This window comes from Lissotriton helveticus, chromosome 7, assembly GCF_964261635.1.
Source record: "Lissotriton helveticus chromosome 7, aLisHel1.1, whole genome shotgun sequence".
In the NCBI taxonomy this organism is placed as follows: Eukaryota; Metazoa; Chordata; class Amphibia; order Caudata; family Salamandridae; genus Lissotriton; species Lissotriton helveticus.
In genome coordinates, this window is record NC_136068.1 from 1,951,419,664 (window position 1) to 1,951,439,122 (window position 19,459).

At 46.5% G+C, this 19,459-nt stretch overlaps 1 protein-coding gene across 1 annotated transcript in view; it reads right to left on the reverse strand.

Annotated features, from left to right (window-relative positions):
• LOC144770973 (uncharacterized) overlaps nt 1–19,459 on the reverse strand; it is a 44,382-nt gene that overhangs the window by 14,480 nt on the left and 10,443 nt on the right. The window contains exons 4-7 of the mRNA XM_078655838.1: nt 13,406–13,498; nt 11,991–12,101; nt 10,120–10,230; nt 8,747–8,833 (exon numbers count right to left, since the gene is read on the reverse strand). Coding sequence (XP_078511964.1) covers nt 8,747–8,833; nt 10,120–10,230; nt 11,991–12,101; nt 13,406–13,498 — 402 coding nt within the window. The remainder of the gene's footprint in view (nt 1–8,746; nt 8,834–10,119; nt 10,231–11,990; nt 12,102–13,405; nt 13,499–19,459) is intronic.

The window sequence follows — 19,459 nt, forward strand, 5'->3', positions numbered from 1 at the left end:
ACCAGGCATTTTGTGCAAGCCCTGGGTGTGGTAGTTACTCCGAATGAGAGGACCTTGAATTGATAATGTTGGCCGTCTAGCAGAAACCGGAGGTATTTCCGGTGAGCAAGGTGAATGGGAATATGGAAATAGGCATCCTTTAAGTCCAGAGTGGACAGAAAGTCGCATTGCTCAAGGAGTGGGAGTACTTGTTGGAGTGTGACCTTGTGAAAATGGTCCGACTCAATGTATAGATTTAGTTCTCTGAGGTCTAATAGAGGCCTGAGAGAGCCGTCCTTTTTGGGAATTAAGAAGTACAGGGTGTATACTCCGGTCCCTTGATATTGTATATCTATAGCGTGTTTTTCCAACAGAGCTAGAACCTCTTGCCTTAGAAGGGTAAGATGCTCCTGTGACATTGCATGTGATCTTGGAATAATAACTGGGGGAGTGTGTGTAAGCGCCAGGCAGTAACCATACTGGATAATTTGTAGTACACACTTGTCTGAGGTGATTGAATTCCAGACAGGTAGGAATTATGAGAGACATTCCCCGACAGGAGTGGAATGATCAGGGGGTATCGGAAGGAAGTCACTGTTTGTTTACGGGGGAAGTATGGGTGAAGTTGCCTCTGCCTCTTCCCTTAGCGTTGTTTCCTCTAAAACCTCCAATGAAATAACCTCTTGATGAGGGGGATTGGTTATTGCCCCTGTAAGAGAAGGAGGGATTTTCGGCAGATACATTTTTTGGAACCACCCATGTAATAGGAGCGACGAAAGGATCCCCTATTGGTAGGTAACTGCAAAGCCCCTAACGACTTTGCGGCCTCTGTGGCTTTCAGCATTTTCTCTAGCGAAGTATCAACCACTGGGCCAAAGAGATGTTCCTTATCAAGTGGTTGGTTGAGAATGGAGGTTAGCACTTCAGGCTTGAATCCTGAGATTCTCAACCAAGCATGCCTGCATAGGAGTACGCTAGTATATACTGCACGGGCTCCGGTGTCAGCGGCGTGCGTCTAGGGCACACCCGATAGATGTAATGGTGATGAGTTTACCTTCTTGGATAAGATCATTACCCCTATTCTTGTGTTCATCAGGCAGAAATTACATGAGTTTTTCCAACTCATTGTAATGAGCCCTATCGTAACAAGCCAGCTAAGCTTGAGCATTGGCAATGCGCCAATGATTGGCGGCTTGTGAAGCCACTCTTCCAATGAGCTTAGGCCCCCTATCGGGAGGAGGAGCCTCACCTGTGGTCTGTGAGATAGCTCAATTGCAAGCGTTGGAAATCACAAGCGAATCCAAGGACAACTGACCTCCGATATAAGCGGGGTCAATAGGGGCAGGCTTATATTCTTTCTCCACCCTAGGTGTAATAATTATTGCCCTCACAGGATCTTTAAATGTGTCATATGTTTGTTTTAGCATGCCTTTACGCATTGGCAATGTACGAGTGGCTCTTTGAAAGGAAGTAAGAGTCTCAAAGAGGAAATCCTCTTCTAACGTCTCTTTATGGAGCCCCACCCCATAATATTGAGCAGCTCTGTTAAGAAGCTCAACATATCCAATGTTATCATCAGGTGGGGAGGATCTAGACGGATACAGATCAGGGGCATAATCTGTATGATAATTCTCCCAAGGGTCGATGTCCTGTGGCCTATACTGATCCTCATCCCCATCATCCTGTGAGTCAGGTGATAGTGGTAGTGAATCTGAGGGGGTAATAAGTACATTTGGATCAGTGGGAGAAGGAGGTGGAATGTAAGGGGGTGAAGGGTCAGTACCCACACTTTTCCTTTTGAGCGGAATAGGATAATCCTCTGCCTGGTATATTTGACATTTCTTTGGAAGGGTGGCTGGCTATGTCCTGTATCAGGGTGTATAACCATCGGGCTGAGGCTCTTTAGACGGAGCGTTTTTTTCCTTACTCACCGGTTTCGGTGTCAACGATTTTGGCTCAGAATCCTTGATGGAAAGTGAATTCTTCTGTAGAATTGTTACCAGGAGCTGTTTTGATTTCGGTGCCGAAGGAGTTGGTTTGGTACTGATATTGGGGCGGCTGGAGCCCGAGCCGGAAGGCTTGCCTTTGTGTACCAGAGCCGGGCCAGAGGGCGTGGCGTTGCATAATGTTTGTCTGTGCAGACCTTGGCCTGAAGGCAGAGGAGGGACCGGAACATTTTTCTTTGTCTGTTGGGGGGGGATCAAGGGGGTATCTTTACGCACAGTATGCTGATCCGGAGTAATCTGCTCCTCCTCTTCCATGTCAGAGTCGGCTTTGGACACGGAGACATGTTGTTCTTGTTCATCAGATCCTTGAGCGTGATGTTCTGTGTTGGAATCTTCGGTGAAAATGTCCGGTGCGGAGCTGATTTGGAGTTGCATTTTGCGGCGTCGAACCAGGTGGTCAAGAAGCGCTTTCTTCGATCGAAAAGATCGCCACGCGTCGCAGTCTTTCTCGTCGTGTTCTGGGGACAGGCAGAGGTTGCACACTTCGTGCAAGTCGGTGCGCAGAAACTTAGCACAACACCCAGGGTAGAACTTGAAAGGAGTCCGTTCCCTCGACTGCTGGCACTGTTGGCGCGGGAAGGCCAGACAGCCCGCCCCAAGTTTTAAGTTCAAAGTTGTTTTGAGTGGAGGCGATACGCGAAGAATGGGAAGCTGCGATCGATAACAATACTGTCAAGGGTAGTGGATTGCGCGTCAAAGGGGTCCAAGAAACTGTGCCAAACGGAGCACAGCAATACACATCCAAACCCGATGGCGGAAAAAAACTATCTAACGATGGAGCCGATGCCCATGCGCACAATCACTGAAAGGAGGAGTCACCTACCTTGTGACTGGAAATACTTCTTTGAACAAAAACAAAGTGCAAACATCCACACCCAGCACTAGATGGCGGGCTATGCACAGCATGTGATCTACAGCTCGCATGCCTCGGACATGCTAATTTTAACATGTTTCATTTACTGAAATGCGCAACATTATGGCCCTTATTTCCTGGTGGTTCTATTGGCTCAAGAATTAGAGATAATGGGGCCATTGGTAATTCCGGGATCAGGTACTTCTCAGCAGAGTCTTGGCACATGTGCATAAGAAACATTTCTGGGTACATGAGGGTTTTATAAGAGTTTACAAATTAATTAACAGGAATCAGCTACATGTAAAAGGGGCAGTGAGGCAACCACCCATGACCATCTTGGAACTGCTACATTCACCTATGGCTGCCGACAGAAGCACTGGAAGTAGCCCGCTCAATCAGGAGTCTGCTGGCCAGTTTTGCAGATGCTCAACCACACAGCTCAGGCTCCACAGCAGGGCTGGAAGGCTCATTTAAACTATCTACTTGGGCGCGGCTTGGATACAAGGGATAGAAGGGGTCGGTGCAGTGGATGCTCAGAAAGCTAAGCACTGACAACATGGGGCACAATTGCTGGAAAGGAGCGATGCTAGCAGCTTGGAAAGCATCCATGTGGTTGACTGGCACACCCTTTGAGTGGTTGGCTCCAACAAACTCAGAGAGGTATATGATGTGTGGCTGCCTATGAACAGATCAGTAACTTTCTCCCTTCTCTGTAACTTTCTCTCTTCTTAAGTGCGCGCCCCTAGTACAGCTTGGCAAGTGTGGCCTCTTTTCTACTCGCTTCTCGCATAACATTCTGGGTATTGCAGATCATCTGCTTTCTCCTGAGCTATTCATGAGGTATGATTTGCTCTGACTCTAGAGACAAGACGGACTGACAAACTGACAGGCTAGAGGAAATGTTTAAAATGAACACTGTTACGTTTTCATTTGCATACATTATTTTCTTTTGAAAATATTTTTGTGAATTGTTTTTAAATGTATCCCAATACATCAATCTTATGATGCAGTCAGTAGTAAGTGGGAGTCGACATTACCCGAATTGCATTCAACATACACAGTGCATCACATCACTAAATAAATTAACTTCACCAACTGTGAGAGCAAGGAATGAATAAAAGTAATAGAGAAAATAAATAAAACTATGTCCCCAATGCCACATAACATTCACTACAAGGAAACAAGGGTTTAGGGTATTAGAACGGACCAGAAGTAGACTTGAAAAGGGCAGATGAAAACTAATAAATGCAGGGAACAAAGAAAACAAGCATTGGAAATGCAATAGGTCTCGCATTAGGAAAGTTTGAGCTATTGGTATTGTAAATGACACTTTTTTTATTGATGTGTTGGTTTTGAAAGTAGCAAAATTAATAGCTTTGTCAGTTACAATGTCAATAGTTTTAACTTTTGCAAATGTGACACCTATAGCATTTGTAATGCAATGTGTGTTGTATTTACGTGACTTAGATGTATTGATATTACAAATAACAATGGCTTTTAATTTAGTAAATAATTAATACTTAAATAAAAGTTATTGTAATTTATAATGGCAATAGCTTAAACGTTTGTAAATAACTTTTGTGAAGATTATGTTCAGTGTATTTTATTGTGACGAAAATCCAAGAACATTGCATTTGCATCTACACACACACAGAGCCACACACATATAGATGTGGTGGTGGTGGATCTGGGGGATATGGTGGTGGTGGATGTGGTGGTGGATGTGGTGGTGGTGGTGATGGTGGATGTGGTGGTGATGGTGGTGGATGTGGGGGTGGATGTGGTGGTGGATGTGGTGGTGGTGGAGGTGGTGGATGTGGTGGTGATGTGGTGGATGTGGATGTGGTGAAAGTGGTGGTGGATGTGGTGGTGGAAGTGATGGTGGTGGGTATGGTGGATGTGGTGGTGGTGGATGCGGTGGAAGTGGTGGATGTGGTGGTGGTGGATGCGGTGGAAGTGGTGGATGCGGTGGAAGTGGTGGATGTGGATGCGGTGGTGGATGTGGTGGTGGATGTGGTGGTGGTGGATGCGGTGGTGGTGGAAGTGGTGGTGGTGGATGCGGTGGTGGTGGATGTGGCGGTGGTGGATGTGGTGGTGGTGGATGTGGCGGTGGATGTCATGGTGGATGTGGAGGTGATGGTGGATGTGGTGGTGGATGTGGTGGTGATGGTGGATGTGGTGGTGGATGTGGTGGTGGATGCGGTGTATGTGGTGGTGGTGGATGTGGTGGATGCGGAGGTGTTGGTGGATGCGGTGGTGGTGGTAGTGGTGGATGGGGTGGTGGTTGTAGTGGATGTGGTGGTGGATGTAGTGGTGGTGGGTGTGGTGGTGGTGGTGGATGTGGCGGTGGTGGATGTGATGGTGGTGGTGGTGGATGTGGCGGTGGATGTCATGGTGGATGTGGAGGTGATGGTGGATGTGGATGTTGGATGTAATGGTGGATGTGGCGGTGGATGTGGTGGTGGTGGTGGATGTGATGGTGGATGTGGTGGTGATGGTGGATGTGGTGGTGGATGTGGTGGATGCGGTGGTGGTGGTAGTGGTGGATAGGGTGTTGGTTGTAGTGGATGTTGTGGTGGATGCGGTGGTGGTGGATGCGGTGGTGGTGGATGCGGTGGTGGTGGATGTGGTGGTGGTGGATGTGGTGGTGGTGGATGTCATGATGGATGTGGAGGTGATGGTGGATGTGGTGGTGGTGGATGTGATGGTGGATGTGGTGGTGATGGTGGATGTGGTGGTGGATGCGGTGGTGGTGGATGCGGTGGATGTGGTGATGGTGGATGCGGTGGTGGTGGTGGATGCGGTGGTGGTGGTAGATGGGGTGGTTGTGTATATTGTCTAGAAGCCTTGTATCAGCAGAGCTGGGCATTATTGACATAACAGCAGTGGCACACAGGTGGGTAACATGCACGTGACCTGGTGACCCTGGAGGCGTGAGTGGTAGGACATTGTTACACCCCTACAGTGTGCGTCTGTGTGGTGTGTCCTGGTGCGTGTCTGTCCGTTTTCACGTGCATTTATTCTGGGAAGGTCTGTGTGTCTCTGTCAGTCTTTGTTAGAAAATGGTTGAAGGGACATCTCTTGTAGAAGTGTTTGTGTGTTTGCGACTGTTTCCGTGTGAATGCGTGCCTGCGGGTGCTTATCATCATCTGTGGAAGCTTTGAAGTGAAGCTTCACTTGTGTGTGAGAGGTGTGGGAGGAGTGCGGCTCGGCTGAGCCAGAGCGCACGCTGGGGGAAGCTTGTGGGGAGGAGCATGATAACGCAGCATTACATACTGAAGATATAGTTGAAAAGTGACGGTATCTCGATAAAAGACTGTTTTCTCTAATGAAAACAGGTTTAAATATTTTTCAGAGAGCGTGAGTCTATGCTGTCAGGAACACAATAATGTATCTGCCCAGCATGTGGAGGCTCAAAACTAATCAACGTGCGGGTCTTAAACCTGTTCAAAGATTGCACACGGGCTTTGTGAAAAAACGAGCAAAGTGAAAAACGAATAATAATAAATAATCAATGAGTGGAAAAAAAATCATTTGGCTATTTCTTAGGGAATTTACTGGACTTTCTCAATATGTGGATGAAATGCATTTTTCAGTTGATATTATCATAATTTGCAGGCAAAACGGAGTTATGTGGTAATAAAATCTGAGATAAGAGTGGGTGCTCTAGATTTTTCGAACAAATGCCCATTATTTTCAGTAAATACACGGAGTATGGAGAGAAAAATTGGTTAGCTTCAGAGGTCAAAATAGGTGAGATCTGTGTGAAAAGATGTTTCACATGCTTTGTTAATTTTATAAAAACAGCCCCCAAGAAATTTGTTTAAAAAACAAGCCTCCCATAATAGTTAAAGCCGACCTTCAGGTGCGTCTGCCTTAAAGCAACAAGGTGGGGGGTCTTTGTGCTGTGAAGCCAAGCAAGGGTCAGAGTATTAAAAATGAAAAACAAGCAGTATAAAAACTGCAACAACAAACAAGGAAGAGGGAAAGAAAGGATGGAGGCTGACGGGCCAAAAGAAGGAAAGGAAAGAATGAAGGAAGAAAGGGAGCAGGGTGAACAGGGCACGCTGAAGGGCGAGGGAGGGAGGAGAAATGCGAGAAACGTGTGAAGCAGGGGGCGGGGGTAGCGGATACCTTTGAAGTGAAGCTAAGCTTCACTTCAAAGGCTTGTTGGCACAGCGCACGCTGGGGGATGACTGTGGGAGGGGGGCTGGTGTCTGTGCACGCGCTTTTTATGGGAATGCGCATGCGTATTGAGCAAGCTTTCACGGGCACTGCAAGAAATCGCCTGGGAATCGCCTGATCTCGGTAAGCTCTGTTTAAGTCCCTATATATCGAGCTCCCGCTCAATGCGCATGCGCATTGAGATAGGTCGCTCGACCTAAAAAAGGAGGGGTAATAGCATATTCTGCAATTACATTATCTCAGATATCCACGTATATCAGGGACAGACCTTTATCAAACATTCAGTTTACCAAGTTTCAATTTCAAATTGAAATCCAAATATCGATTATACAAAATGGCTCCTCCTGGTGGGTGGGGTTAACCTAGCAGCAGTTCCTCACAATGCGGGTATACTTGCATGAGATACCCTGGGTGTGAAGTAATACATTGTATGTCTGAAGTGGGATGAGGGGGGGGGGGCACTGAGCTGCAGTAAGTCCACAGGTGGAATTGAGGACAGAAGATGGCCCTTGTGCAGCTAGAAATGCCTCCTTGTTGCAAAATGCGTTCAGGTCTAAGCTCAACGATTTTACTAGTTTTGTCAGCTTGCGCGCCCCTTGCTCTAACAAGTGCAGTTAGAGGTGTGTTTCACAAGTACAAGCAAATTAGCGGCTGTGTGATAGCCGTTAATTATCCGATTCAATATATAAGGAAATGCATAGCTCATATTTCATGCAATGGTGTTACTGTGAGTTGACCTGTGGTGATATATACTCTGGATTGTGTTTGTATACAGGTTAACATATAAAGAATAATTTAACAACACGGTCATATATAATGACCGGAGTCAGAGAGAGGAAATGGGAGACCGAGATCACATCACATGTGTTCAGGATCTGCTGTTAAAAGTTCAAGGGTTCAAGGTCTCTCATTTCCACACCAAGTGACACCCTTCAGTAGCACACTCTTGGGAAAAAACCTCCAGAGCACCTTAAGATTGCTATTCTATGATATGCATCTTGCAAGTACTGCGCCAACCTTGGGAGAGGTGGGAGAGGTGTGGCGCCGCGGCCAGGGCGACTGACGCTGGAATCTGGGGACCACGGTTCGATCCCCGGCTCCGGCGGCAGGTTAGCCCAGCACCATGTGACTCTGGGCATTAGCTCGCTTAATCTTCCCGACGGCCCCCCAGCGCCTAGAGACCCTTACGGGTGATTGTGCGCTTTACAAATGTGGACTTTACTTTACTTTACCTTCATTTTAGCCGCTTACGGCAGTGAAAAGCGTGTTAATGTACAATGACCCTCACTTGTCCTCCCAAGGGAAACCCGATTCAGGTGCAAACAGAAGTGTGTGCCAGAACTAGAATTCAAAGACGAGCCAATATTAGTGCACGCTTCGTTTTTTCTCAACACACAACTTTTGTCTTGTGGGGGAAATAGCACACGTTCCTAGTGTTGCGGCTGATGAAAAAGGAGTATTGCAGCCTTATACCCACTCTGAAGTGTGTAAAACCACCCCTGTAAACGCTGCACTCTTTACTGAGTTCATTATTGACACACGAATCTACTCGCAGCTCTTAATACGGTTAAGAGAATTTTAAAGTGAATGTTTCAATGATTAATCTTTTGCCTCTTTTTTGATCTACCCCTTTACTCACTTTCTTTGTATCACTCTCCTGTTCGACCTGCATTAAACACTCTTTCTCTCCTTGCAGCCCTTCTTTTCCCCATTTGGAGCTCACCTGAGTCGAGACACATGCTGCTTTCTTCTCTTTCTCTGTAATAATCTCCCAAACTTCCATCTACCTTAATGCTCTGGAATGGAGCTCCTGTTGTACAAAATATAGCAGCATTATTATTATTTTCCATAAAACATCAATTGTTATCAATAGAACATCAAATCAGATCTGACGTTGTGTTCCAACACAGGCTGTCTGATTTACAGCACATTTTCTATATGTTGCTGGAATTTCCTACAGTCTCAGCTGTGACTTACACATTACTTTTCATACTGGGAAATGTACCTACTTACTCATTCCAAGGAATAAGACACGCTTACTGGGAGAACAGAAACATTTTAGCGATTCAAAAAGGCTTTTTACCAGGAGTGAATATATCTTACTAGTAGAAATACAAGAATAAGTCAGGTGTAGCTGAAACAAGCTTCCAAGCGCTGGGACACTTCATTAGAAGAAGCCAGGCGCTTTACAAGTGGCTTCATTATTATTATATTATTACTTACATTTGGGGCAAGACACAACTATTCAAAGAAACAGCTTCGTGAATCGTGCAGAGTACGTTTCTAAACATTACACAAATCATTGCTTCTTTTTGGAAGTAAAAACATTTGTGTCTTCAGAATAGTCTAATTTCCTTTTAATAAAACCAAAGAGATGTATTTCTATTAAGGGTCATATAAAACTGTAGAGGTGTGCTCCCAAAGAAAACAAAACAAGGTAGCTATGATAAGAAGAATTAAGTAATGGTGTATGACGTGAGGTGTTGATCAACGACAAGAAATTGTAAGTTAGAGAAAATGCAGCAGAAAGATTCAAGAACAAAACAGAGCACTGGCAGACGGAGAACAGCTTAACACAAACTAGTATAGATTAAGGGCAGGCTTGAAGCTCTCATATAGTTAATGCTATGTATAGTGCAACTGTACATTAGTTTGCATATGATCCATGCTGCACACAATGCTACTGGTCCAACATGTAAACCTGTAGTGGAAGCTGCACTACTTTCTCTCTGCAAAAAAATTGTATAAAAAAGACAAGAGGCCGTAGTGTGCTTACACTTGTAGATTCTGTAAGGGGTGACACGCATGTTAGCACTGCTGGGTGGATGCTGGACTAAAACGTAAATACCCAGAAAAATATAATCCTATATTCCAATATGAACCTATTTACTGTTTTCTTACATCAGACGGAGGGAGAGACAGTGATGCGGCCAAGACAGGCACAGTGTTTCAATAATTTTTTGTCTAGCGACACTGGAATACTTGCTCGTGCGATCGAAGGCATTGAGTTGTGTTTGCCCTTGGCGAGAGTCGAACAGTCCCTGAAGCACACAGATCTGTGTAAGGGGCCGAGCTGATAAGCACTGCTTTCCTCACCTGTGGTACTGTCGATGTTGTTTCTCTGTTCAGAGTCAAGGAGATCCGCGGAACACAAGTCTTCCTCTATTTTAATGTTTAACGCAATGACAGGTGTCATATCTGCATGTCCTGCAATTACAAAATATGATGATTGTGTTATTGCGTAAAGAGACTAAAAAGAAAGTACAAGGAAAATACTGTGTTAGAGAATGTTTTAAAGGAACATGTTGAACTACTATACATGGGGCAGAATGATGGGTTAGGGAAAATAACCATAAAGGGGGGTAAGCATAAAGGAGCTAGCATCTTAACCATTATACGTTCACCACTAAAGCTAGTGACAAACATAACTGTAAGTATATTTATGTACAGAAGATGTCAAATACAAAATAAAACATTTTCTCCTAAAGAATCAGAAGTGATATGCTGCATCGGGGTTTGGCTTTGCATGATACTAACACGAGTCTTCAACCCACACTTCAGGAAAGATCAGGCTTGAGATGTAAACGAGAAACATTTTGGTGCTAAAGACTTAACAACATCACCGTACAAATGCTAATTCAGTTTTCTAGCCAGACTACAATCATGCTCAGTTGTCCATTTACATCTTCCCTTGAATCCGCCCTGAGAATACAAGTTCAAAACATCTCGTCTTCTGTGTATGGGGTGAACACCTGAATGGCCGTTTCAAAGGTGCTGTACCTGAATGGCAGTGTCTCAAGCTGGCAGGTCAGTGAGTTGTGAAAGGTTGCGGGGGCACACAATGCAGAATGCCGTTCAAAACACCCCAAATTGCAATGCCAAGGAGCAATATTTGTCTAATTCCAGCTGACCGTCGCTCAATGGTCTCCCTAACCATCTATCACTTTCGCTCAATAGTATTTCTATTCCGGGTTATATCCTTATAATTCCTTTTTTCTACCCAGTTCTCCAAACAGCGATTCCTTTCTGGTGGTAGCTCATTTCTTGAATGACCCCTCAACTGGGATGACTTTTTTCCAAGTTCAATTCTTTGGTTACAAAAAGTATTCGTACTATACACACAGCGAAATTTTCAAGTGGCAACAGCCGATATTTAATAGTAACTGATCCTTTGCCACAACATGCAACATGCTAGTACAGTTCTTATGATGGCACCTAATACGACAAACTAGCTATTTAATCTCCATTTCTTAATTCATATGGCATACAATTGATGTATATCACCCATATTCTACGTACCTTACCACATTCTAGAAGTCTATTCTCAAACTTTTAGATTTCACTGTGCCACACACTGCACAAACGCAGGAGCGCTCGGGATCACATCCCGTCACTTAAGAAGGGAAGTGGCCACACCCCACCAACATAAGCCGTCTCCTTTCAAGGGGAAATCAGTTAGTCCTAAAAAAGAAATTGTTTATAGCGAAGGAAGACGATTCTGCTGTCCATCTACTGCGAGCTCTTTATCTGCAGATGCTCTTCTTCCAGGGGAGTATTCCCCATGCCCTTGCTTTCGATTTCAAGAGAGATTTAAATTGTGTACTTGGGTAGGTATGAGCCAAGATCTCCGCAGTTGAAGACCACGTCTCCGCTCACGGTGTCAATTTACTTTGTCACCATCCCTTACCAGATCCGGGGGGCTCTCGTCCTAAGTTTTCTTTATGACAAACAACAATAATACTGTTGCCTCTATAACACCCCTATCGAAGCGCCAACCATACGGCTCAAACTGCTATCAGTGATCCAAGAGCCGCAGCATTGTAGGATTGCGTTCCGGCAGGAGACAGACAGATGCGCACACATCGATATTCACGCACTCCTGTAGCTGGGATCATCTCTCCAATGCAGTGGACTCCAGCAGCGCAAACCATAAGTATATATGAAAATAGTGTGCATCGGAGCCATACCTGAGCAAAGACCCGCAGCGCTTTCTCTTCTTTCTGCACCACCCGTGAAACCAGGCTCCAGCTCTTCTTCTTCCCTGAGGAAACCTTTTCCATCTTTGAACTTTTGACATCCTATTATTAAAAAAAAGGCAGGTCAGTCAGATTTGAATAACTGTCTCAAACTCTTAAAAGTAAATGCAGCACAGAAGTATTCTATTCATAGAAAAACAGAAGCTATCCTGAATTCAAGACAATTTCTTCGCGATTTTGAGAACACCAAGAGGCACGAGCAGTTTAGATCATTATAAGAAAGTACTGTATATTTCACACATGAAGACTGGAGAATACTTTTAAAGCAGTTTTCAGTGGAGCAAGTTATAAAGTCGATCTGACCCAAGTGATGAGCGGCAGTCTTTTTTTTTCATCTAGGCACCAATGTACATTGCCCATCATAGTTTCATTATTCTCACTCTCACCTGAACTTTCCAGTTTATAACATTCTTGCAAGATCTAACAAACACGACCTAAGTAGATACTTACCAACACTGCTGAAGTCAATTCATCCTTTTTCTAAAAATGTACTTCAGTATAGAACCTAAATCCTCAAAACGTTGTGCGAGCGGTTTTCTTCTTTATCCTCTCTCTGATCCCAGGAAAGCTGGCTAATTATCCAGTTATCATGTCCATGTTTCAGAATTCGTTCTCCAGGCTTTTGTTAGAGAGTTTCCAGTTAGGATGCATTATTGGCGCGACTCCATGATGGTTGAGCCGCGATTTCTCACAACTACGAGTGCTTTTACCCAAAGCCACTTATTTGTAAGATAACTCATCTCAACCGCAAGACACACATCTGCTCTCTTCTGCAGTGCTACCCATTTGGCTTCAAACTCCACAGTAGTCACCAAAGTGGTGGAAGTTCCCTCTGCATCCTTGACAATGGTGTCCTCTGCCTTCTACTCCACTCTGGCCTCTTCATAGCATCGACACTGCAGAGCCAAAACTCAATCACAATCCTCAAATCCAGACGGAGTATGAGTTCAGCTCATTCGTCACATGTCATTAACCAGTTGTCCAGAATGGCTCCTTAAGGGAGACCCACATCTACCACCTTCAGGGTCCCAATGTGCGTCGTTCTCTCATAATTAGATTGTTAAGGGATCCCAACGATTTCACATCACTTGAAAATGTCAACCTGTCCCCTGCTCATATCACCACAACGTCAAATTTGGTTGAGCAGATGTTCAGTAGAACGACAACTTTTGACTCAGTTATTATGATCAATTAATTTTTACTGTGTGTGGTGCAAAGAAGTGTCGCTGTTTCACACTGAAATGTACATAGTTGATATTTTCTACTGTATGTTTTGTTGTCGCATACACACACACACACACACACACACTTACGCACACACACTTATCCCACCCGTTGTTGCTGACCTCTGCTGGGATCGTCCCTGCTGTCCTCTTCATCCATATCCTGAGCCTGCTTCAGGTATTGCCTCCCTCTGAAGAAGGCTCCAGTCCCACATCCTGTCAAACAAAGCGAGAATCCATGATTTACACTCTTGTGAGTAGGTATTTTGGCACAGCTAGGATACGCCTACGCACAGAACCCACAATAAATAAGTAATGTGCAGGAAGGGAGGGAGGGGAAGGACAACATATGCAGCATTAAAGACGGCCATAAAGAGACTTGTATATGTCGATCATTTCATGACATGAAAGGGCAACAGGTACCTGGAGGAGCGTGTACTGCACGGTCTTCATTTACCAATAAAAGAAGGAACTTAAATCTCATGGGAACATTCTATACAAGTTCTCCATTAATACGGACCTCAATCAGACCCCCCAGGATATTGCGGCATAGATTTGCAAATTTAGCGGCACAAAAATGGAAATTTAGCGGCACAAAAATGGAAATTTAGCGGCATTGTTGCGGCACTTCATTTTACTTGAAATCATTTTTTTTCAGCCTTAAATCAATGTAAAGTGATTTATCTGAGTTTTCCACTGTGAGGCGTGACCCTGCGTGTCCTGTTTTCTCCTTTGCTGGGCTCTGGGTGCTTCTAGACCATCATGGGAGCTGTTGGAGTTGGGATACCTGGCCTCCTAGATTTCAACCGTGCCTTCGTTTCCTGTGTTGCTGGACTGCACATGCCTCTTGTGGTCCTTGTCACTGCGGCTGGTTTCCTCATTTCCTGGTGAGTCTCTGCACCCTCCTCCACACAGCTTCACAATGGAATTATTGCAGCCAAAGCTGCTTCCCGCCATCTTTAGACGTCCCGGTGTTATGGTGGAGGGCTTGTTCCTGCTGCGCTAGTGTTTTATGGCCTTGCAGGATTGGTGCGGTTACCTGTGGCCCTGCTTTATTTCTGCGGTGTTGGGAGCCCTCCCCGGCGGCCTCTGTGGTAATGGGCAACGGGGTTGGGCTCAGAGTGCTCTCCTCCGTTCGCTGGATGTCAGCTGCGCAGAATATACCTCATTAGTAATGACTGGGTCGAGGACGAGGGACATAGAGGTAATGCCAGCACCCTAACTGTTGAGTTGCCGGCTGTGTTAGTCTGGCAAGGGCTGCATTACGGGGAGAAGCTAAGCAACAGGCAAGGGATGCTAAGCTGAGTAGTGGACGCCCACCTTGCCTGCATTGTTTAATTAATCACCCCTCTCGGAGCAGGTAAGGGGAGGAAACAGGGACTATTGGGGCGCTGGGCCCTTGCTGCTTTTTGTGTATGCATGAGACACAGGGAACCAGCCCGGTTGGAATCCCTGGGCTCAGCTCCCTGTGTGTCCTGGAATTCATGGCAAGTCCGAATGTCCATCTAATCATTATGGCAAAATTTTACAGTACAAAACTGAGGAATCTGGGGCCATCTCCACTTATCTGCTAGAACAAGTCATGTGATGTATAGGCATATATAGAAACCATTGTCAGAGGTGAGCCCTTGCTGTAATCAGTGTGTGCCTGGAAAAAAGAGAAAAGTAGTCTGTGCTTGTCAGACGCATGTAACACTGCAATAACTCAAATGTGTATTCTGCCTATCACCACTCCTTTAATCTCATCTCTCATGAACTAAGGACTAAGCATTAACCCTTGATGTCAGAAAGATATATCATTATAATTATTATGGCTGAATTGTAAAGTTCAAAACTGGGGAATCATGCTGGCTCATCCCGGCATCCCTGCTAGACCAAATCATGTGATCATAGGCCAAGACAGACACCCTTGTCAGAGCTGTTTCTTGTGTGTGCGGACTGAGCACACTTGCTATAGAGGTGGGCGAGCAGCCGAAAGTTCCAAGTCCTGTTGGAATCTCGAGTACAAGACAAGATGAACTTACATGAGAGGCGAAGGCAATGTGACCTGGTGACTGCATCTGCTGACCATGAGACACAGGGAAGCGGAATCCAATCCTTCAGCTTAGCAGCACCCTGTGAATCCCTGCAAACCTGAATGCTGCAGGAAAACGCGTAATGTAGTCTGCGACTGTCCTTTGTGTAGTGCATATCCTGTCCGTCCTTGGACAGGATTCGCGCTGTGTAAAACTGGAAAAAATTAAAATTGGATTCTGCCTGTTGCTCCTGCACTGATCTCATGCCCATTGAATTATTATCAAAGTGTTAACCTTTCATGTCTGAAATAAATACGCGTCTAATCATTGTGGTTGAAATGCACAGTGTTAAATTGGAGAATTTGGTGTCAGTCCCGGCTTCCTTGCTTGAACACATCGTGTCATCATAGGCAAATACTTGATTTCACCAAGCACAAACACCAGCCCTTTGTTTTAACAGAGCTTCTGGTGTTTATATTACACGGAGACAGAACGTAAAAGCGCCAGCTAATTGAGCAGATTAGAGATAAAGGTCATCCATACAGAAACCCTCCATTCCTCTATCCCCTCCCCTGCACCCCTCCTGCCACGGACAAATAGGAACTGGAAAGTGAAGGAGGGGGGCTAGAGCGAAGAGACCGCAAGAGAAGGAGTCCAGTAAGGGGAGCGATGCCATCACGGCCAGGGGTAAAAGAGAGGCATGCGCAGCTGAGAATGCAGCCTCGTAATGTGTACATTCTTGTCAATGGGCAGGGCCCACTGACAAGAATGTACTTTGCATTTCTTTTCTGCAATCCCTAATGCCGGCCGAAGTAAAAAGCAGGCAGGTATTTACAGCTGTACGGCGCCACGTAGTGACGTGTGCACGTACAGCCAATCAGATATGAGCATTTTTTTTTATGCCTCCCGGAGACCTTTTTCGCGGCCAGAAAGGTGAAAATCGCGGTAATCGCGCTCCTCTGCCGATTTCGCGATTATTTTGCAAATTGCGAAATCGCGATAAGCTGGAGGGTCTGCTCAATACACATCAAGTCAACGTGAAGTGCATCTTCAAGCGTGTGATCCAGTATCAATGATGTCGTCTAGGTATAGCAAGTGTGTGCTGCATGTAATATGTAATCTCAACGCAATGCCGGGGGTGCAAGAGCCCTCTGTAAATTTGTAAAGCGCTCTGATGCCCACATGGGTCATGTTAGAGCTATAAAAAACAATCAAAAAAGAAAAAAATTGGGGGGAGGAGCTTCGCGCGCAAACAAGATGGTCGCGTGAGCGCAGGGCTCCCGGACCTTCGCCACCTCCACCGATTATCCTGTATCCTATCCTGACTTAGAGGACGGGTTATTACTGGTACAGCCCTGCTGACCATTTATCCGTTTTCAGACTCCGATTTGGAATCCGGGAGCCGAAGCTACGGGTCTCTGAACTTTTCTGGCCTGCTCCATGGTACTGCCCCGGGCTTTATTTCTCTGCCAGCCGGACAGTAATTGAACAACAACGGATCACCCGAGTCTCCCCGGCTCGGTCGTCTACTTTCAGTTTCGTTTCTCGCCCTGCGACCTCTTTGACTTAGTCTCGATCGGCCCGTCCTTGTTGCCTCCACCTATCAACAATTGGCGACTTGGCCTACGGTGACGCATTGACTGGTGTGAGGTCCCCATTTTATTCTCCAAACTGATGCGGGCGCATCGAGTGTAGCCATTTTCACCAGGTCTCAGGCTACCCTCCGGGGCGCAAGATCTAAGATGGCCACCAAGCCTGAGGGAGAAAAACGCAAGACCAAGCCGGCTATCCGAGGGAATTCCGTGCAATCTAATGTCATGGACAGATACACCCTCACCAAGGGCTCTCCGGGGGGTTCGACTAAATCCCCGACTAACGTCGGAGAGGACTCCTCGATGGGTGAGGATCTGTCGCTGAAGGACGTCATGGGCGCCATTGCTGGGATGAAGGCCACATTGGGTCACCAATATGAAGCCCTGGCCCATAAGTTGGACACTGTCGCTATTGATGTTACCCTGATCAGGGCAGATTTTGCGAAGACTAATGAAAAGGTCAAATCCCTCGATCTAAAGACATCCAGCCTCGTTACTGATGTCTCCGATTTACAGGCAGAAGTCGGCAACCTGCGATCCTCCCGTGACAATTTCTCTCGACGCCTGGAAGATTTTGAGAGCCGTGCGCGATGGAACAACGTTCGCCTGGTTGGTGTCCCGGAAACATCGGGAGCCTCTTCGGTGGATCTGCTGGTAGAGGATCTTGTCCTGAATCACCTGGCACCCAAAGGCCTCAGTAAGTTCTTTGCCGTAGAACGTGCACATAGGATTCCGGGTGGTCCGCCTAAGCAGGGTGCCACTCCACGTCCCATCATTGCTCGGATCTTCAATTTTCGGGACAGGGATGCGATCCTGCAAGCGTCGCGTCAATCTGGCCCTACTGCTTTTGAGAACACTACAGTCAGTTTCTACCCGGACTTCACCCAGCAGGTTCAAAAACAGCGACTGGGATTCCAAGGGGTGAAAAAGAGGCTGAGAGACAGAGACATGAAATATGCTATGCTTTTCCCGGCCCGGCTACGTGTGGTGTACAATGAACGAACATTTTTTTTCGATCATCCTGGGGCCGCAAGTGACTGGCTTGACGCGCTGCCCATGGGACAGGAACATTCTGAACACTTTGGACATTCCGGAGGAGCGGAGGGCGGCCCGGTGGAGCGGGAATAGGGAGCGGAGACGGCTCCCGGTTCATCGTATTGACTTTCAGCTGTGGTTTGATGCTATGCCATTATTGCTTGCTAATATGCGGTCTTTTGGGGGTGTGGGCGGGGGGTGGGTGAGTCTTCCTCCTCTAGGGTTCTTCTCGTAGATTAGTTGTATGTTAGGGCGACAGGCACACTGCAAGTTGGGGTGGCTTTTGAGTCTCACGCAGGGGTGCGGGGTGGGGGGTGAGGTGTATGGGGTCTTTTGGGGGGTTGGGGGGTTGCAGTTTACGTTTCATTGTTTTTTTCAAGGCATAGTATTGATGAGCTCCTGTTGTACAGTGTCGCACTTGGTGTGGGGTGGGGGTGGGGTTGATCTCTGGGATGGGGGTAGGGGACTTAAATTACTGTACTGGAACGTTAACGGGTTGGGGGACAGGATTAAACGGGGTGTGGTGTTGCAACTGTTGCGACGTCTATCCCCTGATGTGGTCCTGCTTCAGGAGACACACTTGCTTGGCAACACGTGCCATGCAATGAATAGGCGTGGCTATCGTCTCCTGGCACACTCCGGTTTCACTTCTGGTTCCAGGGGGGTGGGCATTCTGATCCGGAACTCCCTCCCTCTTGCTGTTGACGATATCATCCTTGATGACAGGGGACGGTACGCCGCCATTGTGGGGCGCTGGGAGGGGAGGGTTATCACCCTGCTCTCCGTCTACGTACCGCCTGGTCTCCAGACTACTACCTATGCTGATCTGGGAAGAGTAATCCTGCGAGTCCCGGAGGGTCTGCTTGTAGTGGGCGGAGATTTTAATTATGTGGTGTCGGGGATGTGCGATCGCTACCCTCCCCGGGAAATTGCAAAGTCTCAATCCTGGTTGGGGGACTTCTTGGAGACTCTGGGGCTCACTGACTGTTGGCGCTTGCTCCACCCTGGGCGATTGCAGTATACTTTCCACTCTGGGGCCCATGGCAGTCTCTCAAGACTAGATTATGTGCTGATGCCCTCCTCCCAGGCCTCCTCCATAAGGGAGGTAAAACATCTTGCTAGGGGTATATCGGATCATTCCCCATTATGGTTGGTCATGGATACGAAGCTGGGGACGGAAGGTCGAGTGGCCCCGATTAACCCCTGGTATCTCCGTGATCCTAAGGTTAGAGCGGAACTTGTTAAAACGCTTGACCACTATTTTGTTGAAAATGTGGACTCTGTAACCTCTGTTTCGTTGTGGGAAGCGTACAAAACTGTTATTCGGGGCCTGGCCCTTTCCTCGATTAATGTTAAGAGAAACAACCAGGAGGAGGTTGTTCGCATTGAAAACGAAATCACTGTCCTGGAGGGGGAGTTAGAATCCGAGGTCACCCCAGACAGGCTACACCTTCTGGGTCTAAAACAACTTTAATACAGAGCGCTGGTTACGGATGCGACAAAAGTAATGAGCAGGGAACAGCAGGGAAGTCTGT